The 22,686-nt window shown below is 43.5% G+C and overlaps 1 protein-coding gene across 1 annotated transcript; it reads left to right on the top strand.

Moving 5' to 3' along the window:
* Positions 1–228: 228 nt before the first annotated feature.
* smg5 (SMG5 nonsense mediated mRNA decay factor) lies at positions 229–22,513 on the top strand. Its single transcript, XM_030749715.1, has 22 exons — positions 229–645; positions 1,050–1,148; positions 3,653–3,776; positions 4,777–4,933; positions 6,138–6,227; positions 7,242–7,331; positions 8,075–8,153; positions 8,232–8,357; positions 9,188–9,256; positions 10,917–11,140; positions 11,426–11,563; positions 14,338–15,246; positions 15,373–15,539; positions 15,616–15,691; positions 16,313–16,488; positions 17,765–17,923; positions 18,103–18,162; positions 19,200–19,359; positions 19,976–20,066; positions 20,151–20,225; positions 20,322–20,460; positions 22,216–22,513. Exons 1-22 carry the CDS (start codon positions 581–583, stop codon positions 22,297–22,299), a joined length of 3,357 nt encoding a protein of 1,118 aa, XP_030605575.1. The 5' UTR covers positions 229–580; the 3' UTR covers positions 22,300–22,513.
* Positions 22,514–22,686: the final 173 nt, after the last annotated feature.

The raw sequence follows: 22,686 nt of genomic DNA, 5'->3' as shown, positions 1-22,686 counted from the left end.
CCAGAGTTCACCACATTTACACAAATAGTATGAAACAATAAGAGGTGCTCTTCAGTGTTTCCCCATGTGCACTGTTTGTCTGAAGTTTATTTCTAAACAGCAGAATTTCTTTCTTTCTTTTTGAACTCCAGATTTTCTGAAATGGGGGATTTATAAACTATCTGGCAACCCTTTCCCGTAATCTCGTCAGTGTGTCATGTGTTCTCGCGGTATTCAGGCGGTCAATGCCTGATAGGAATAATGGCCGCCTTCGTAGCAATGGCTGGAACGGGGAACAACATAAGAGGCATACCGGAGCGTTTTAGCTGACCAGGAATAGCGTAAATTACCGGGCACCCCCTTCTACCCGGTTTTCAGAACGGATGGGTAGAGGGGGTTTTGCCAAAGGACAAAAGAAACGAAAGAGACTCGGAGGGAAGGGGAAGAAAGCTAACGCTGCCTTAATAGCTATCGCAGGCTGGCTAGTTGTCACTGCCGGGGAAGAAACCTGAGGAGCCGCGACATCTGTGCGTCGGGACGGTTCAAGAAAACGCTGATTAAACGCTGGAGCGTGAGATCAAACATCTGGCTTAGCGCTAATATGAGCGGACCGGGACAGGATAGTGAGCCAGAGGCCAAAGTCCTTCTCATCAAGCGGCTCTACAGGTAACCTGACGAGGCCGTCTCTGCCAAAGCTAACCGAGCTGCTAATTGAATGTTAATTGTGCTGGCTAGCTTAGCGCTAGCCAAACAGTTCTCGCTCCTACAAGATAACGCCCAGCTATTCTTTGACTTGTCACGACAGCGAGTATACCAGCACCCCTGTATACTCTTCTGTGTAACTTCAGCTAAATGTGATGGGAAGCGCTTCATTCTCTACAGCTTCGTCTGGGCTAACCAGCACAGTAGCATTTGTCATGCGTGTCTTTGTTACAGAGAAGTGAAACAATAAGGTTTCGGGCTGGTAGCCCGACTGCTTACTGTATTTGAGCTGCTGTCTGTTCTGCTTTCACCTGACGCTTTTTTATACCAGTTACGCTATGGTGTGTGTTGTCTAACGCTGCCCACAGGGCTGTGGTGGAGACTGTGCACAAGTTGGATGTCATCATAGGCAGCAAATCGTCCTACAGAGAAGTCTTCAAGCCGGAGAACATCAGCCTTCGCAACAAGTAAGTCCAGCTGCCTCAGCAGCCTGCGTGAAGGAGGCTGTAATTTTACTTAAACCTCGTAGGCTGCCTGCAGTCCCAGTGTTGACTGGTCTGGCCAGCTGTCAAGTGTATAGTGGGGCTCTGTCATGCTGCCTTTTAATTATGATTGTCAACACTTTGCAGCATCTCAGTGAGCATACGTTTTCTGGCCAGACATGGTGTTTTGTAACATCATCCATCTGTGATTGATGTAGCTGTTGGGGATAAAGACAAGCAGCTGCAGCTTTATCTCACAGTCAAAGCTGGTTTTTGTTTGTTCATTTGTTTGTTTTTTCCATCCAGATAAAGACGAAAAAACAAGTATCACTTTACTCGGTCACACAGCCTGAGAACAGGACCACAGTAGTTATACTGGGTGCAGAGGAGAGAGCTCAAAATGAGTAAGAGGAAGTTAGCAGTAACTGAAAGGGAGACATAATGATGGGTGTCTGCTCAGGCAGCAAGATAAGGGAAATGTTATCTCATCCTGCTCAGTGATTGCTCTGGGAGTTTTGTAAACCTATGCTGACTTGAAAATCAGCTAGACAGGCCTCGAGTGTGGTCAGGTCAACATGTAAAGGCTGCAATCAGCCAGTAAATTAGTTGGACAAAAAAATCAGTCACCAGCTGTTTTGATAATTGATTCAGGTGGGCCATTATTCTTTGTGTTTTTCTTAATGTCTGTCACATATATCTACAGCACACATCTGCTGTTTAAACCGTCTGTTGTGATTGGCAGCCAATCACAGCAAAAATGTCTCAAAGGAGAAGAGCCAAAACCTGCGTTTCAGACCGTGGATGAAGTGATGGGCTGCACCAAAGCTCAGCAAGTTCAACAACGATTACTGTAAATCATGCAAAGCTACTCTAGAAGACACAAGAATCAGAATATAGAACAGCGTTACTGGTACGCAGTAATGCTTTAAGTTTCCAGAATAGATGATAAACTTGACTAGATTTGACTTCTAAAGGTCAAATTTGGCTGTCAGCAAGTATGATGTGCATTTTTACTGCTATACCAAGCAGTTTGTTTACACCTAAGCTGCAGTATGCAGGCATGCGCACCCCCGTCTTCCTCTGAAAAAGCACCTGGAATCAGATTCAGATTAATCAACTGCTCTTTTGGTCAGTTTACTATCAAAGAAGCTAAAATTTTATTAATGTAATTTTCTGTACATCAAATTCTTGTCAGCATCAGCTCATGTTGGTATAAAATTATATTTCCGGTGATAAAGTGCATTAAAACCAAGCACTGATGAGCATCTTTGTGAAATGAGAGAAATACAGCATGTACTTGCCCAAAGCATTAATACAATCCTGCCATTTGTCACACACATGATCTGAGATATTGCAAAATTCTTGTGAACAACTTCTGAATCAGACCTTGTGAGTCATTTATGAGCAACAGATAATTAATGTTTTTTTTTTTTGTTTTTTTTTATCCAGTAGAAGGGCATGAGCTAATGTAGTGTTAAAGTGGGGCCTACGACTAGTGATTGTTTTTGATTCATTCACATCTCAAAAGTCTTGTTTCTGACTTTGGGACAAAACCTAAATATGCAGTCCAACAGGAGTGCTGCAAGAAGCCGTACTGGCACAGAGGTTATAATACTCAGCTTTTGTTGAGATAGTTTTAAATATATCATTTGGTGTGGTGCAGTTTGTGGTTGAACTGTACTGCTTCCCCTTATTGAAATTAGTGTGGTGGGTGAAATAAAGTGTTACAATAACACAATATGATTCAGCAGCATTACAAGCTACAGCCTCATCAATGACCAGACACATGCAGCCCCCGGGGTGGTTGAATCCCACTCACAAACTTTGGTTTTATTTAAATTATGTGCTACATTATATGCTGGCAGCTGGGTGTGTGTTCACTTCAGTGACACCAACAAAAAAATGTAGTTTAGAAAAGCATGACATTTTCTCATTTGTGAAACTTGAAAGTTTATAAAGTTGCATTAAATATGCTTGAATTTAACTTAGTACCAGGTGACCCACATACCGGAGTGCTTACTGCAGGGGCCTGGGTGCGAGCCTGCCCCAGACCACTTCCTGTGTGTCATTCCCGCTCACTCTCTCCCTGCTTTCCTGTCTGCTCCCTGCACTGTTCTGTCAGGGAAAGGCTCAAATATGTAGATGTTTCTGTCCTTGATGTGAAATTAAAGTCATTTTCACGCATGTCTAGGTTACCCAGCGCAGGTTGGTGTGAGAATGCAAATGATGAACCAGAGTTAAAACGGGCATTAAACTGCCAGCCTCCTACTTCAGTGTAATTTCCAGTTTTGTGAGAATGAGCGGTTGTCCTTCCTTCTGCATGCTCGACTCAGGCGGCACCCTCATCTGAGGAGACCACATTAACAGCAGGCGCTCTCTTATTGTGCGTTAAATGCCAGGATGTAACACTTTGGACAGTGCCTTAACCTGATACGCCCCACGCTGTCTGGAACTCTCATTGCACATCTTTTTTTGTCTGTGTGTTTCAGGCTGCGAGAGCTTTGTGTGAAACTGATGTTTCTGCACCCGGTGGACTACGGCCGCAAGGCCGAGGAGCTGCTCTGGAGGAAGGTTTACTATGAGGTCATTCAGGTTATCAAGACCAACAAGAAGGTAAATGTCCCTGCGGCTGTGGAAAAATGGCCTCGCTGCATATATTAAGTTGATCTCTCGTTACCCAGCTTGATATTCTAGCTTTCACTTAAAGGTGAACTCTGTCAGTTTTATGTTTACGCCAAAATAACGCATGTGTGGGTTGTTCCCGTTAAAAACTGCACCTCTAAGAATGGCACTTCTTATACTTTATGCTGTGCTGTACAATCAATATGGGAAAACCACCTTGTAGCCAGATCAGTGCTGAATTCTTTGGTTCTTATAAGATTTAAAACAGTAGATGGTCTGTTGAGCTATGTTCAGCCCATGAAATGACAGTTTTCATGCTTCTGTTTCGTTGTCCGTGAAAAGGACTGCTCAGTAATAAATCAGAGATCATTTACACCTGAGTCTTTTCCACTTTTCAGCTGGACGGAGCTCTGTAATTAGTTTCAGCTCATTCTTCAGCCGTCCGTCCCACAACTTTACTGTTGTGGTGCAGTTCAGGTGTCTGTATCGTTCACTAGCTGCTCAGCACCTAACAGCAGACATAGTGGCTGCGTGATGGAAATGCCATATGTACTGGCCAAAAACCGAACTACAAATTATTGAGAAACGTTTGCAGTTTGTGGTGATGAGATGCTGGTGTCATGTTCACAGCTAATTTCAGCTTCCCAGAAGTCATGGGGGGGGGTGCAGGTGATGCAGGTTTAAAATGAGCATTTTTGGCATGTGGGACATTTATTTTATAAAGGCAGAAGTGTCTTCTTCAAACTCAACTTTAACAACATGACATATTTGCCTGTTTTAATCTTGTCTATGTTACAGTAGTTATATTTTCTGTTTACCATTTTTAAGCATGTAGTTTATGCTTTAGTATGACATGCCTTTGTGGCTCTCTAATACACACTGGAAACTAAAAATGTCTTCCTCAGAGTAACACAGATCGTGGTTATTGGTGTCCTGGTCCCTTCTCTAAAGGCCGCGTCCTCTCTTTTCATTTCATTTTTTCCCACTGCAGCACATCCACAGTCGCAGTGCTCTGGAGTGCGCCTACAGAACACACCTGATAGCCGGCGTGGGTTTCTACCAACACCTGCTGCTCTACATCCAGTCACATTACCAGCTGGAGCTGCAGGACTGCATTGACTGGACCCATGTCACAGATCCACTGATAGGTCAGATGAGCCAGCAGGTTCTCAGATGCAGGCATAAACATGAAAAATTAATGGTGGTTCCATTTATACCGTATTCATACTTCAGGATCCTTATGGCACCCTTGAATAAAGCAGCCATTAGTTATACTGATGTACTTTTGATAACTTTTTATTGTATAGATGAAATTAGATAAGATGTGATGATTGCAGGGTTCTACCCAGAAAATATTCCAGCCCACCGCGTGGGGTGGGGGCTAATTAGCATTAGCTTGCTAAATGCTGTGCGAGCTTGCTAATTCAGTGATGGTGAACAGTTGGATAATATTATGTATGTAATGTTCTTAGCAGCAGACCCATGTGCCAAAATGCTACTGCAGGGGTCCAGGTTTGCCCCGGGCCATTTACTGTCATTTCCCACCATCTCTCTCCCTGCTTTCCAGACTTCCCTGCGATCATGTCAAAAATGAAGGCGATACAGCTAAAAGAATAATCAAGTTAAATATTCAAGATTACATTAATTACCTAAATAATCATGAATTTTTTATTATTATTATTATTATTATTATTATTATTATTATTATTATTATTATTATTTTGGCCTTTCACGTCTTTATTCGATAGTTGCAGTGGAGAGACAGGAAATTGGGAGGAGAGATAAACGGGGAGACATGCGGTAAATGGCGACAGGCCGGGACTCGAACCTGCACCGCCCACACCGCCACGTGGTATACATATATGGTCGCCTGCTCAACCTCTGAGCCACCCCGGCGCCCCATGAAGTTTTTTTAACTGTAGTTTTGCAGTCCTGTTTTCAGGAAATACAGATGTAAGACAGGTGTATGTTCACCAGAGGTGATGGTACTGTGCAGTCTGTATTTAGCAGTTTTGTAAAATCGCTTCTCCTCAACTCTGTATGAGATTTTCTTATTTTTGTGAGGGTAAAAACACTGCAGAGATATGCATCAGGTGCAACCCGGCCTCTGAATATGGAGTAAATGTGTGTTTCAAATAGACTTAATATCCAATTTAAACCAAACTAGTGTGGATGTTAACATCAGACATACTGCTTTAAGAATATCTGTTCCTCATATTGAAGACACTCTTTGCTGCCCCGTTGATGTGTTGCAGTTTAATCTTGCTCTGTTACGTAACTCCAAGTCATTTTAGATGAAAGCATTAGATAAATGTTGTTTAAAAAAAAGTGTTGTGTAATTGTTCCCAACAGGCCGAAAGAAACCAGTGTCAGCCACCCCCAAGGAGATGGAGTGGGCGCAGATGGCGTGTCATCGCTGTCTGGTCTACCTTGGAGATCTAGGTAATAATGAGATAACAGAATATGTAATTAATTCAACTATCTGTCTGGCTTGCAGAGGTGTGAGAAGGGGTGTCATTCAGCGTGGGAAAATTTGGCTCAGTTATGTAGTGTAGCTGGCTGGAGGCTGTTTGGTTGGTTTAGACTTATGTGAAACAGAGACATTGGCATTGGTTAAAAAAAAGGACCTTAGTTAGGACACTTCATGTTGTATTTTCCTCTAATCTGTCACATAGCTGCAGCATTAAACTGAAGGAGGCTTGGCAATAGAGTGTACTTAAGTCAAAGGTATTCACTCGCCCATTCAAATCGTTGAATTCAAGTGGTCCAATCACAGGTGTATAAACTAAGCACCATTCCACAGTCAGCTGTTAGTGGGATCATAACAAAGTGGAAGCGATTGGGAATGACAGCAAGTCAGCCATGAAGTGGCAGGACACAGAGTGGGGTCAGAGGGTCATAGTGCACAGAGGTCACCAACTTTCTGCAGAGTCAATCACTACAGACCTCCAACCTTCATGTGGCCTTCAGATCAGCTCAAGAACAGTGCAATGACTGCACACCAGTGCACAAAGCAGCTCCATAAAGACATGGATGAGCCAGTTTGGTGTGGAAGAACTTGACTGGCCTGCACAGAGTCCTGACCTCAGCCTGATAGAACACCTTTGGGATGGATTAGAGCGGAGACTGAGAGCCAGGCCTTCTCTCCAACATCAGTGTCTGACCTCACAGATGTGCTTCTGGAAAAATGGTCAGAAATTCCCATAAACACTCCTAAACCTGTGGAAAGACTTCCCAGAAGAGCTGAAGCTGTTATAGCTGCAGAGGGTGGGCCCACATCATATTAGACCCTCTGGATGTGGTGTACCTTTATAGTGTAGCTGTTGGTTTTTTGTCATGTTTGTCTACAGTTACCGGTTTGTGTGCACATTTCTGAAATATTTCATAACAGTATTCCCCTTTTCAGTCACGTGCTGTAATGATATAGATTTTGATTTTTTTACTTTATCTCCTCAGCGCGCTACCAGAACGAGCTCGCAGGAGTGGAGGCTGAACAGCTGGCAGAGAGGTTTTACCATCAGGCGCTGTCGGTTATGCCACACGTAGGTGAGTGGCAATAATGTAACAGGTTTTTTTTTGTTGTTGCTGTTTTTGCTTTTTTGTTTTTTACAGTGCTGCACTGCTAAACCCGTGATCTTACAGAGCTTTGTGGTAAAAGAAGAATATAAGAGATGTTTTGGTAATAAAAAGTTGCCACAACAACAGAAATGTTAAATCCAATGGTTTAGTTTTGATTGTGTTTATGGTGGTTTGTTTGTTTGTTTTTGGAGGTTTTTAGATGAAAACTTCGTTTACATTCTAAGTGTAGTATTGTGAAATATGCTTACTCACTTTCTCTTTGAGTTGGATCAGAAGACCAGTGTCACTTTTGTGTGTTTGTGATAAATAATGAGCGCAGACCCAATACCTCTTTGAGTTAAAATGTCAGTTTTGCCATTATAAGGGTAGAAAATTGTTCTCCTTTTTTATGCAGTGCTGCATTAAATGCAGTTGAAACAGCATAAGAAGTCAGTAAATATCATTCATGTGCAATGTCAGTACTGTGAGCATGCACCCCCCACTGCCTCTTTCTCCTGAGTCTACCTGCATCATTCACATCACACGCAGCTGAATTCGTGCTTCACAGGATGTTTCATAAAAGTTCTTTTCAGATGATTCTTGGCTTAAATCTCAACAATATTTGGGAAACTTCCAATTAATTTTTTGCCATTAGCTCATGATTCTCTGGTTATGTAACATAAAAATAAAAATAGATGCTAACTTGGTTTTTGGTGTTTGTCTGCCAACAGGAATGCCTTTTAACCAACTGGGCACACTGGCAGGGAGCAAGTTCTACAATGTCGAAGCCACTTACTACTACCTACGCTGGTGAGCCGTGTTTAAGCACACTTACAAGTTATTTAAGCGTTCTGGTTCCAAGTCTTAACAGATTTAATCTGTGCTTAGCATCCAATCGGACGCCCCCTTTGAAGGCGCCTACGGCAACCTGAAGCGCCTGTTTGACAAAGCTGCCAAGATGTATCACCAAGTGAAGAAACAAGAAATGAAGAAGCTGTCTCCCTCCCGACAAAGGTGAGGCGCATTCAGAGGAATCTGCATACCTGCAGCCTAAGTTCATGCAGTGTTTTAGACGCCATTCACGGCTCATTTTAGTCCATAAAGTCTATTATTACTGTGCTAATAGTAAACATTTCCCTTCTGACCTTCATGATTTTGGTAGATCTTCTGCAGATTTAATTAATTTTACTTTGGTGTTATTAATGGCCTTCAATGGCTTGCTTGGTTAAAATGTGTCCAAAATAAAACCTGTTGACTTTGGTCTGTTTACACCTCAGAGGGATAATAATCCAGTCCCAGGCGACTACTGGAGCCTCACTTAATTAACAGCTTATATGCACTCTGTCTCAATCACAAAGGTGCCCTAACCACAGGTGGAATAAAGCTGCATCTCTCTGCAGATGATTTTAAGTGATTGATGATCCTGGCGGGTAAATTAGATTGTTGAAGAAACAAAAGTAACGAGGATCAGTTGGAATAAAAGACAAATACGGACAAAATGAAGGATGTAAAAAAAAAAAAAAAAAAAAAAAAGCAGTTCAGGGAAATAAGAGTGAGCTTGTTTTCCCACCTGGACAGAGAACAATGTTGTTCTTGTTCCATATACATAAATAACCAGTAAGCAGCTTGTGCTCTATCAAATCCCTCTGTTTTTACCCGAGAGTCCAAAGATTAAAACCATGGAGCTGAAAATAATAATAGCAGGTCCTGTTACTGATCATATAGTCACAGGTACGATGGTTCTACTGATGTTTTGCTGTTATTTTATTGAAACACGGAAGTATTAAATTAATTCTATATTGTGTGTGATACTCTGATTATTTCCCATATTTTTGCTGCAACAGATCGAAAGACATTAAACGTCTCCTGGTGAGCTTCATGTACCTGCAGAGCCTGCTGCAGCCCAAGAACAGGTCTGTGTTTGTGTGTCTGTGCTGTCGCTCCCACACTGTGTTACAATCAGAGTCCACAGTGGAAATGAATCACATGGTTTTGTTTGTTTTTAATGCTCAACCGTTTTATCTTTCGGTTCACGCCACATAAAGAATTTAACATTAATATGTAGTAAATGTTTAACAAGTTAGTTTATAGCATTTTACCTCAAGTTAAATATTTAACCTTGTAAAGTGAGACCGTAGATCTGTTGTAGGGTCAGTGTAGGCTCTGCCCGGGTCGAGTATGAAATTAAAATAAAGGAAAATAAGCTCTTAAATTATTTCCAGTAAACTTGCTGTATGTAAAATATTAGATGGCCTGTTTAAGACTGGTAGGAAAAAAATCAAACTACTACTTAAAAAATTGCTTTTTAAAAGTTATTTGCTTTCATATCACTTTTTCCACTTGTTGTCCATAGAGGCCCAAGTATCTGTGCAGCAGCCATTATAAGAGCTGTCCACATTTTCAGGAAAGGTGCGTCAGTGCTTCTGTTATCACCTCCTGTAGCAGAGGAGGCTCTGAACCGTCCCATATGGAAGGAAAGGAGATAATTCATGATTTATAGTCATGTACCATCTGACTGTTTGTTAAAATGAGTGACAAAGTGACACAGCTCATTTAAATATTCATTATAAATGTTGGTATGTTTTTAGCAACAGGCTGTTACACCCACAGCCAGACCGTGAGCATCACGCTGCTGTAATGATTATTTCCAAGGGTTCGCCACGGCAGGCAGCTCCGCATGTGCGTCCAGCCCCTCCGGGCCTGCAGGTCACCCACAGAAACCCCGACAACAGTGAACGCCCCAAATCACAGTGACCGCTTCAAATTCTGTTTAACAGGCCAGAATTCAAAGGTTCACTTTGACTGTCGTCTGTGGTTTGTCTTCTTTACCAGCTGTTGAGAACTGAATTTAATACATTGTGTCAGGTTTTAAAACAAGGCGACTTTGACTTTTAAACTGGTTTTATTTTAAAATCTGAAACTCAGCAGCTGAAACAATGAGTGTGCTCTGCAGAGTGATTCCAGTGTCACTAGCTGGGATGTCAAAGAAAAATGGGAACTGGGAGCTGGTGTAATAATAACAGGCGATGACTGGGAGGACTAATAACACCCCAAATGTCTCCTCAAAATACAGTACAACATCTAATTTATGTTGGAGGAACTGTGGGTGACTTCACTCATTCATTATGGGACTGACCAAAGATTGCAGATTTTTGGAGTGTGCAAAAGTAAATAAGGGCAGCATTATTGAGCTGCATCTGGACCCCTACCCTGTATACACTCAGGATATTATCTGAAGCTCTGCAGACAGAGAATGGAGTTACTTACTGAGAGTTCTGCTCCTAATAGAGAGGAAAATGATCCCAATCCTCCAGCATCAGTCAAACAGAGTAAAAAAAAAACTACAAGACTACAGTTGAAACTAGAAAGATTTGAGACAGTATGGCAATAACAGAGTGATAATAGGGCCCTGAATGCCTCTTTTTCCAAATAAACAAAACCAGCAAATCTGAAGTGCAGCCAGCGGTCAGCACGATGTCTTCCAGTGTCATCTGTGGACGTTTTAACTGTTAAACTGTGTTTAAAATGTTTTTACAATACGTCTTCAATTTTAATTTTGTGTGGTTTTTGTAGTCTGATGGAAACAGAGCTGACTTCACTCTGCCAGTCGGTGCTGGAAGACTTCAACCTGGTGCTGTTCTACCTGCCGCCACCAACACACGGCGGTGCTCATCACACCCCCAGTGAGGAAGAGGAGGAGCAGCACAGTGACGGCACCTATCCTGTACTGCCCGACAACCTAATCTTCAAAATGGTGGTCACGTGTCTGATGGTGGTGCACAGCCTCAAGAGAGGAGGTGGGTGGTGTATTTTGCTGTTTTGGACTTCTGAAGTGATTATCTTATTGATTTTTGATCTGTTCACTGCCAGACTGAATTTTGGACCCTAACCTTTAAAAATAATCATCTTTGTGTAGATGAGGGTTCAGCTTGTTTTCAGGCATTAAGCCACCGAATGTTTATCTTTGAAATAAGTTGTCTTTATAATGAGTATTACCTGGAACTTTACAGGTATAAAAGTAAACCTTTCACCTGTTTATTTACCAATGTTCCTCGGTGTATTTTGGTGTGTTTTGTCTTTAGGTTCAAAGCAGTACAGTGCATCTATAGCCTTCACTCTGGCTCTGTTCTCCCACCTCGTAAACCACGTCAACATCCGGCTGCAGGCTGAACTGGAAGAAGCGGAGGGTCAGGTGCCTCCACTTCAGACTGATGCTGCAGGTGAAAGAGAAATGTTCTTATGTAGGGAAAAGGGCATAGAAATGCTGCTACAGGTTATTTCTTGGCTATAGAAAGCATCAAGATCCACTGTCAGATATAGACCAGGACTGGGGGGCGAAGGGGGTGTGTTGACTCTTTAAGATCCACTGTTATATTAGGGCTGCAACGATTAGTCGACATTGTCGACGATAATCAACATTAAAAATAGCTGATGACGAATTTAATTGTCGATAATAGTCGTTAATTATTACTGGTGATTTTTTTTTTTTTTTTTTTTTTTTTTTAAACGGAGTGAGCCATCTTCCTGTCCGTCTATCTCTGGCGCGCTTCACACATGCGCTATAGCATTCAGCGGCATGTTAAGTCACGCCGGCTACTGAACACAGCATGCTAGACCAGTGGTCCCCAACCTTTTTTGAGCCGCGGACCGGTTTAGTGTTAGAAAATATTTCCACGGACCGGCTTTTAAGGTGTGGCGAATAAATACGTCAAAATAAATGATACGACCATAACCAAGTGTGATATTTTCTACGTATAATAATAAAAAACGGAAATCCACTTTGTATTCGTATGCAACTCTATCAGCAGCGTTCTCGTAACATCCCGCCTCAACATGAATAACAGGCTCTCTGCCCACAGCGCTCCCTGGTCAGCTGTTAGAGCCATGGTAAAACATGCCTTCAAAATAAGATACACCGCAAAAACAAATACAGTAGAAATCACCTCAGTCGGATTCAAATGGCCCAGTTTGGGGTCTATTATCGAATTTCGCTGCAATGGCTTCTGCTTCATCTATGAATTTGCTTCTGCAAATTTTATAATCTGAAATTTTACTCGTAAGTGCAAGTTTGTAGCTTACACTTGCCACGATTGTCCCCGGTGAAATGAACTGATATAAACACTAAAACAATTTCCAGGCGTTGTTAGTGTGTGTGTAGTTGTACATGAACGAGCTGATGCATGGAAGTGGGCGGACAGGAGCTGAGGAGGGTTTTAGCGCTAAACTCATCCAGTTTATGCGATCACATTTAACTGGAAATTTATTACAATGGGACCAGATTTTTCATCCGAGGTAGGTGAATATCCGACGGATTTATGTGATGATTTTATTGGAATTAATGTTAGGAAAAATCAGGACCTGCAGATGCCATCCAACTAGAGCGAAAACCCGATTTGTGCGACTTCGACTTAGGTGATTTTTACTGTATAAAGCGCATGAAAAATACAACTCACCATAACACTGAATCAGTGTAAGCCCCCTGAGCTTGTTTCTCTGATACTCATTTTTGCTGGCTTCTGGTTTGACTGGGTTCGGCCGATTTCACATGGAGCGTGGCTGCAGAGCCGCGGTGTCAAGCGCTGGAGACTCAGTTTGATGGCTGGGTCTACCTCACTGCTATCCCCGGTGTTGATAAATAAAAATGGTAAATGGACTAGTTCTTACATAGCGCTTTTCTACTCTTGTTGAGCACTCAAAAATTTAAAGAAGCGTTATGTAGGTCAACCAACCGATTTCGTTAGACTGGCCTGAAGCTTCTGGGTTTAATTTTAGCGGTGACGTATCATGTGAGCAGAAATGTCTTGACACGTCAAAAGGAAGTCATGGAGGGAAGTAACGGAGCGAATCCGCCCATTTTTCAAAATAAAATATAGTTTAGGCGCAGATAATAAGTAAAACGGAAATAATTTAAGTTATTTATTCTTTATGTGCGGCCCGGTACCAAATGTCCCACGGCCCGGTACCGGTCCACGGCCCGGGGGTTGGGGACCTCTGTGCTAGACGATCCAAGGTTTGGGACAATTTCACACTCACTCCGTTTTTTTTTTTGGTTTGTTTTTTTTAAACGGAGTGAGACGTCTTCCTGTCCGTCTATCTCTGGCGAGCTTCACACATGCGCAATCCGGTTGTTAAGTGATGACATAGAATTCCATTTCCTGGTCCAAACTGTCACGTGATCAATTTGCCGCAATGCTGTGTCCCTGGTTGTTTTAGCTCGAAAAAAACACACTCAGCTGTGATTTTACTGATGAAAGAGAAGCGGAAATGGCTGCAGTTGATGAGGTTTGTTACAATCACCTTTAATAGTGAACAGTCATTGGTTATGCCATTGCTGTTTATTTAGACGCATTTGGACCCGGAAATGACGTCAGACTTAAAGACCGGATAGCATTCAGCGGCACGTTTAGTGATGGGGGAAACTGGTGAAACTGCCAACTTTGTTTTACAGGGACGAAAAAGTACTATATATATTTTTTATGGTTGGAAAAATGGACCGTTAAAGTTATATCAGCAGCAAACCTGATTAAAATTTTTGAATGAAGTATTCATCTTACGCGTGTTTACTACCACATTTTAAATATTATGCTAAATGTAAAAGCTGATAGCTAAATAAGTGCTATTTCATAATTATGTGATTCATAATCTGATTAGTCGGCTAATCGTTTCAATAGTAGATCACTAATCGACTGTCAAAATAGATGTTAGTTGCAGCCCTCTTAGATATATTTTGATTGACTCTTTGAAGTATTCCAGCATTTGCCTCCTTGCACTGGTCTCACTCTGTATCTGTCCCACTTCTTTATCAGTTATCCTAATATTTTTTAAATGCAACTAGCAACCTGAGCAATTCCCCCACCCCCTCCCCGTCTGCATCTGCTCTGTTACATGAATGCTAACAGCACATTTTGTTAAATGTGCATGATTTGTTGTTAGCGTGGCAGCTGACATGGACATAAATGAGCATTTTTTCCATGTTTTTTCATTTGTTATCTAGATGACCTGGACATGAGGGAGTTGTCAGCTGCACCGACGGATCACTCTGGTGAAAGGCCTTTGCAGAATGGTTCCCTGGAGCAAGAGGATGAGGAGGACAAGGATGAAGATGGCTGTGAAAGGGTCACAGTCCAGAAGCACGGCAGCGTAGAAGAACAGCGCAAGCTGAACGAAGAGAAGCAGAGGCAGAAGAAGAAGTACAGCCGCCTTTCTCGACTCCGCCGTCGCCGCTGCGCTCGCAAAGACGGCCACAGGGAGGATGAAAGCGACCTGAGTGAAGGCTTTGAGAGTGAAGAAGATGAAGACGATGATGAAGGAAGAAGGAGCCGTGCTGATTCAACAGGTGGGACCGTGACAGAAACACCGGTCAATTCTTCATCTGTGAAAAAGGAGACTAAGCGAGACCCCATGGGTGAGGAGGGCAGCTGGGGAAGTGGCTCAGAGGAAGAGGAGGAGGAAGAGGGAGGAACAGCATTTGATGTAGAAACCGATTCAGACATGAACAGCCAAGAGTCCCGCTCAGACCTGGAAGACATGGAGGACACAGAAAACTCAGAGGGTCATCCCCGGGAGCACCAGGACGACGACGAAGAGGAGGACCAACCAAAGGAGGGAGGAGGGGAGAAGGATGGCGACACCCCTCCAACCACCAACGGGCCCCTCATGTCCGGCGACTCCAGCATTAGCAGCAACCTGCAGGCCATGTCTTCTCAGCTCTTCCAGGCTAAGCGTTGCTTCCGCCTGGCACCAACCTTCAGTAACATGCTTTTGAGGCCTCATGCCGCATCTTCCTCGAGTATTCCCACCCCTACCGACAGCTCGGCTCCCCCCTCCCAAGAGACTCCTCCTCCTCCTGGAGAGTCACCCTGTGAAATGAATCCTGGTACTGCCAACGGAACCAGTGAAAACGGTAACGTGCTTAACATCAGTGTTATATAAAATCTGTGTTCTCTTTTGTTATTTAATCATGTGATCACAGGAAGTTCACAGTGTTCTCACCGAGTTTGTCTGTGGCTTGTTTTTCCTCGTTCTCCAGACTTGGACTCTGACTCAGGCAGTCAGCACAGCGCTCAGTCCGTACACAGTGAAAAAACCCTCTTAGAGAAACTGGAGATCCTGACCAATCAGGGCTTAATCCAGGTTGTTAAGGTCTTTCTTGACTGGCTAAGGACAAATACAGATATTATCCTTATGTGTGCTCAGGTAAGGTGACGCATTTTCCCTGCTTTGTTTATGAAACACTGGCTTTGCAGACTGTAATCATCCGCGTTCTCCACAGAGTTCTCAAAGCCTGTGGAACCGACTGTCTGTGCTGCTCAACCTGCTGCCAGATGGCAGCAAGATGCTCGAGGCTGGTGAGTTACTGGATGGCTGCGCTGCACGGAGATTTCTGCTCATCTCAACAGCAGTCGGGATCGGGCTTTTTATTTCTCCCGTGTCCTTAAATATTAAAATGTTGGCCTTGTGGATATTTCGAGACACCAGATGAAGGTGCTGAGCCTCATTCAAGAGCATTTCTTTATTCTTAACTTAATTATCTCTTAAATAACTTTTTTTTGAGGCTGTATTTCTTTCCTCTCGTAAACATAAACCAAATAACGCTTGGTAGCTGGGGAGGAGATGTAAAGCAGTTATAAATTGGGTGTTTTGTCACCACAGTAAAATGTGTTGTTGACTACACAAACAAATGTGAAACTGGCTGAAGGTGCTAATAGATGGCTCAAATGTGCTGCACTAACCAAATGACACTATTTAATGTAATTATGTGATTTTTCTTTTTGTGCTGTTAGTTTTGCCCACGTCTGAGCTCTGATTTCATCCCTGCACTGTACACTTCACAGACAGTGCTGTGTAATATTCAGCTCTCACACTGAAGAGTCATCTCCCTGTGCGATTTTAACACTCTGGTGAGTGTGCTCTGAGTCTACGTTTCCATTATTTATCTATTTGTGTGTGTGCGTGTGTTTGTGCTGCAGAGCTCGGTCTCGGTGCTGAGGTGATGGAGTTGTTAAACGAGTGTGAGCGGCCGGATTTGGTCCAGAGCCTGCTGCTGCCTGAGGACCTGGCTCTGCGTCACCTGCCTGCTCTCAGTGTAGCCCACCGCCGCCTTGACTTTTCTCGCCGCAACCCCGCCCTCAGCCCCCTGCAGGAGGTACAGACCCTCAGATTCTCACACACACACAGGACTGAGCTTTTGCAAATCTTAATTGCAGGTTAAAAAGGCACAAATGTAATGGTGTCTTTGTTTGATTTCTTTAAGTCGGGTACACATTGTGAGATTTTGGGCTGTCGTAGGAGAAAGATGACACGTATGAAAGAATGGTGTTGATATCTTTGGTCGGGACTCCAAACAGCTGTCCTACAGTGAGAGGTTCAAAATCGGCTGTTCCAGAATTACCACCTGACTCTGTAACTGCTCCTGGGACCTGCGTCTGTTAAAGCAACCAATGGGAATACGATACAAAATCAACACAACGCCGGCATTTGTGGAAGGAGAAACTCTCATACAGAATAGATGCAAGAAAAGCAGCGAAGAAGAAATTGTAGTTGAGGTGTTGCAGCAGAGGCTCGTTCGTCGTGTCCTCCTGCTGTTACTGTGACCGCACCGAGGGGGGCGCAGCACAAACAGCAGAGGTGGCTGCTGTTACTGCACGGTCTACATCGCTCACACTTTATGTCCTGAACAAGTTCATTAGAGCATGTTGTGCAGTAATGGCTTATAGTGGACACACAAGTTAATACTGAAAGTGTGTAGGTGCTGAAGTATTTTAAGTGTACAACAAAAAAAGAACTGCAATACATACAGAAAAATAACAGTTCAGTTAAAACAGTTTCATTCACTCTGCAGTGCATCGGCAGCCCAAAATATCTCAATAAGATGCAACGTTTTACAATATTTTAATGAAATTAGCTGAATTATTGGGATCATAGCTGGAAGGATTACTGATTAACAGCAAAGCTGTTTTTCTCTCTTATGCAACAGTAAATACTTCCAGACTTTGGACTGTTGATTGAATAACCCTGGGATCAGATAAAAGATGGTTATTTATTTAGTTTAGTTTTTATGTGCCAAAGCAAGTTTTTTAATTGGCTGAGAAATCATCCTTCAGATAAACTGATTATTTAAAAGGAAAAAAAAGCTGTTTTTGGCTGTTTAGTCCAGACCAAGAGAAATTCTGCTGTCTGTTTCTGCCTTTGCTGACAAATCAACATGTACTTCACCATCTGTGCTGTTCAAGTGTGTAATAACTGGTGTGTGACTGCGTCCGCTCGACAGAAGTGCAGGGAGCTGGTTTTCAGTCATCACAGCTAAATACTTTGTTTAAATTAAGAAATGTGGAAACATGTTCGCTCCTGTGAAGCTGAAAAATATAATCAGGTATTCTCAGTATTGAAGTTTTCTCTCTGTGTGTGTGTTTTTCTTCCAGTGTGTGGTACGAGTGTGTTGTATTCGCAGTTTTGGCCACTTCCTAACAAGTCTCCAAGGCAACGTGCTGCACTTTAACCCGGAGGCGGGCATCTTCACCAGCATCAGCCAGTCCAAACAGGATAATCTGGTGCAGCAGGCCAAGGCCCAGTTTCGAATGGTGAGCGACATTAGTCATTACTCAAACAGTTTAAAAAAATACGTTTCATTGTGTAACCCAAATAAGTGTGGAAGCTATTTATATAATGACCTGCAGCCAAACAGGTTTTTTTTTTTTTTTTTACAAAGAAACTTCCCACGCTGATATTGACCCCACTTTTTAAATCCTTCCTTGTCCAGGCTGAAGAGGAGGCTCGGAGAAATCGCTTAATGAGGGACATGGCACAGCTTCGACTGCAGGTTTTCTTTAGTTTTGTTAATATCACTGCTCCCTCGCAGTCGTTGCTCTCACTGTTGCTGCTGCTCAGGTGTCACATGCTCAGGGACAACTTGTGCATATCTCCCACATCCCTTCGACTGTCACGAAATGGCAGGATTTGATATCCTGGACATGAGAACGGGCTCTGTAATAAAACAAACATACAAAACAATAATAATATTTGGTCACTGTGAACTCTTACAGTGCCCAGAAAGGCTCAGTGCAAAGCGTCCAACATCATCAGTAAGAGTCTTGATAACCAAGAAAAAAATCCAGCAGTAATTAACAATAACTCGTTACTAACACAAAACATGAGACTGGTGGGCTAGCCAAAATTAACAAACAGAAAGGAAGCAACACCGAACAGTTCACACAGAATCTGGTTTCCTCTCTGTACCACACTGTAAACAAGCATCAGGTCTGAGCTAATAGAAACAAAGCTGTGAGAGTAGGACCACCACAAACGGCTCTGAATCATACAAACACAAACTGCTGCTGCTGCAGTGGCTGAACGCAGGCGGACGGAGCGTGAGAGGCGACCTCCTGCTCGTCTTTGTAGCTTCCTGTTCCTTAGGCCGACCGCAGACACCCGAGGGACGAGACCGACAGGTCTTAGAGACTGATGCGCAGGTAACCAGCAGGGGGCGGGAGAGGACATTATGAACGTCTCATCAGCTATGATGTAATACATAAAACAGTATATAATTATTTTATTGTATAAGTTAATTACACAGACTGAAATAAAGAGATGCACTATATACAGTAGTATATAGTAAAGTTTAGTGACTTTAAATGTCATAATTATTATAAAGCATCGCCTTTGTTTCCTTTTGAAACACAGCTGTGAGCTGAGGTGGTCATCCTGCTGCTGCCTTTTCTATTCCCCCCAAAACAGGCAACATAAAGCAGCAGACATCGATGTAATCATCACTGATCCTGAATAGGTTAATGTGTGTTACAGTGCTGCGCAATTTAATTGCAAATCATTGGGTTTCTTTATTCTGTCCTCCTGTTGCAGCTGGAGGTGTCGCAGCTAGAGGGCAGCCTTCAGCAGCCTAAAGCCCAGTCATCCATGTCTCCCTACCTGGTGCCAGACGCAGCTGCTCTCTGCCAGCATCTGAACCTCATCCGGCAGCTGGCTGGTAGCGGCTGCTTCATCATCATCATCCCACGAACAGGTCGGTGCACTGCGGCGTCCTCTGTCCTGAACAGCAGTACACAGCCCCTGTTTGTACCACTTCCCCACAGAGGTGGTGGGATTAATGGATTTATGGGGATATTTCTCTTGTTTGCTGACTTTTGCTTTTAAAGGATGAGAGAGAAAAATATCAGCCTAATCCAAACAATTTCTAAAATCAGCATTTGCTGATTTTAGAAATTGTTTGATTTATTTTTGAGCAGTTTTCTGACTTCATGAACACAAATGACCGGATTAACAGGAAATTGACTCTTTGATCAGTTTTTCCTGCCCCTGTGTGACAGCGCTGGTTTGAACAGACGTGATTGGTCGGCACCAAGCTGCTTCCTCATTAATGAGACTCGACAGCAGCAGCGGTCACATGTGCCAGTTTGGGGTGACCTGATTACTGAGTGGTCGGGGGTGCAGCATTGGCCAGCATGGCATTCCCTCCCTCTCCCACCCCCCCACCCCCATTCACAGCTAAAATATAACGACTGTTAAATGAGCGCAGTTCATTTGTGATGCTCTCTCTGCTCCTGTCGCCCTCCAGTCATTCTGGTTGCTGGAGCTGCCGTTTGCACAGGTGTTTAATCTGGACTCCTCTTTTCTTTTAGTGATTGATGGACTTGACAGGTTGAAGAAGGAAAATCCTGGCGCGAGGGATGGAATCCGCTTCCTGGAGTCTGAATTTCGCAAAGGCAACAGGTGGGAATCGCTGCTGAGAGCTGTGAAAGGAAACGCTTCCCTCAATGAAACTACCTCCATTCATGTTTCTCACTTTCTCCGCAGATACATCCGCTGCCAGAAGGAGTCGGGTCGAAGCTTTGAGAGAGATAAACTGAAGCGGCAGGACATCGAGGCCTGGTGAGCCCTGCTTCTCTTGTGCCGTCACCTTCATCCGTTTGAATGAATACGACTTCTAAGTTGCCCCCCCCCCCCCCCCCCCTCCCTTGTTTCTAGGCATCTGTACAAGATGGTGGATAGTTGCCGTCAGCTAACGGTCTCCCAGAGCAACGGAGACGAAGATACCGCCGGTATGGTGACCATTCTCACAGGCCACGAAGTGGAAGAGCTTTGCTCTCAGTCAGCAGCGATGAAGGTCAGTCGGTCTGTGCGCTTCGCATCATCGCAGACACACAAACACACAGCAGCATTTGCTATGTTAAGTCACAAGTGGTGTGCCAAGCAAGGTACAGTACTGTGCAAAAGTCATGAGCCACCCCTCACTTTTTTTTATTTTTATAATTTATATATTTTTTAAATGCTCTTGAGAAACAGTTCTTCTGTCAGGAAGCCGTTCTTAAGGAAGGAAAACAGGGAGAAAAGGCTGAGGTATCCCAGATTACACAAGAACTGGACTGAAAATCAGGTCTGATGGAGTTATGAATCCAAATTTGATATTTTTGGTTCAAATCGTCATCCGTCTGTACAGAGGAGAGAGGAACAACAGAGTGTCTACAGCCATCTTTAAAACACGGTGGAGGTTTGGGCTGCATTTCAGCCACTGATGAAATTAACGCAGTTCTTATATAGCGCTTTTCTACTCTGTCGGAGCACTCAAAGCACTTTATACAACAAGTTTTACATTCACACCCATTCATACAAGCATGATTCCATGATTAACTATTTTTATTCACACACATTCACACTCCAACGGTTGCGTCGGAGAGCAACTTGGGGTTAAGTATCTTGCCCAAGGATACATTGGCATGCAGCCTGGAGTAGCCAGGAATCGAACCGCTGACCTTCCGATCAGTAGGTGACCTGCTCTACCTACTGAGCTACAGCCACCCAAATGTAATTAGCCGGCATGAGGATGATCCCAAACGCAGTAACAGCATGTCTGGACAGAAAACGTAGACATTGGAATTTGTCTTTGTCTGCTGATGGCTGAAGAAACTCTTGGACACTGTTTGTTGGATTGTGGAAGAGTGTGGAAAAGGCAGTGGGTCAGGGCCAATGCTAATGGAGCATCCAGAAGCTGCAAACGGGCCGTCAGATATACGAGATAAAAAAAGAGCTCACGAATGTCGGAGTGTGTGGAGGATGTTTTCCGGGGATGTGAATGCAGACGTGCTGTGAAACTGGAGCGTGACCTTTGGGGTGCCTTTTGGCACAGAAAGTTCAAAAAGAACACTTCCTGTTTTTTAAAGACCAACTTTTATTTATTTGAAGGTTTTTCACTGGAAGATTTGAGCTTTGAGTTTTCATGCAGACCTCACTGATGTGACCCGCAGCAGGTGATTCCTGAGTCTCAGAAGGTGCTAAAACAGCATGTTGAACTGATCCGGGTCGGCCTTTTTTCATTGTATCCGTCATATACAGTGAAGGGCTGGAGGGAAATGAGAGCTGATAAATCAGCTTGGCTTTTATATCATCATCATCATCATCATCTCACCGATAAGGTGTTCCATCAGATCTCCGGTTTTCCAGCGTTCTTCAGAAACATTTTCCCTCATTTGGTGTTTTGGCACTAATGATGTAACACATCAGCCTAAATCTCTCATAGGTCTTCAGTTGGTTTGAGGGTCGTAGCATATGAGTCATCTCATTTTTATACTTATTAAACCATTCACTGAGCCGGTCCTGCCCTTTGACCGGGGCATCGCCGTCCTGGAAAAGACCACTCCCATCAGGGGAGAAATGTTTCATCATAGGTTAAAAGGTGATCATGTGATCTTTGTACAGCCCGAAGGGTTTGGACCAAACAGCCTTCCTCCAGTTCCATGGTGCCGCATATAAAACCAACATATTCCCTACATCCGTGCATTTTATCTCTATTTAGGAAATGCTAAAACTGTATGTGAACAGATGTCTTGTATTTATTTTCGTGTCTTCTTTTTGCCTCCGTCAGTCGGCGATCCAGGCGGCGGGCTCGGCGGGCATGGAGCTGAAGAACATCGTGGAGTTCTACCGTCAGTGGAAGGAGATTGGCTGAGAGGACCAAAGGGGGGGCAGCTGTCTGCGCTGCGAACAGCTGATCGATCACAACACTCGCTCCCTCTCTCTTTCTCCCACTCTTTTGCTCTGTGTGTATCTGCGTCTCCAAAGGCAAAAAAACAACTCAAATGAAAGCTGGATCGAGGAGTTAAAAAGCTTAGAGGGCTGGAAAAGTAAATAGCAGAGTAAGAAGAAGAAAAAAAAAAGAGAAATGCGGGCGAAAAGACGCAATAAGAAACAGCAGATCTCCCACTCCTAATCCTAAACATAAAGAGCGACCCCTAGTGGTTGGGGTGAGGAAATGGTGGGATGACGCTACACAATTTTAAGTGCCCCTGGTTCACTCCCTAACCAGGAATACACTGTATATGTTAGCAAACGAGTA

This window comes from Archocentrus centrarchus, chromosome 16, assembly GCF_007364275.1.
Source record: "Archocentrus centrarchus isolate MPI-CPG fArcCen1 chromosome 16, fArcCen1, whole genome shotgun sequence".
In the NCBI taxonomy this organism is placed as follows: domain Eukaryota; kingdom Metazoa; phylum Chordata; class Actinopteri; order Cichliformes; family Cichlidae; genus Archocentrus; species Archocentrus centrarchus.
This window is presented reverse-complemented; position numbering and strand designations above follow the sequence as displayed.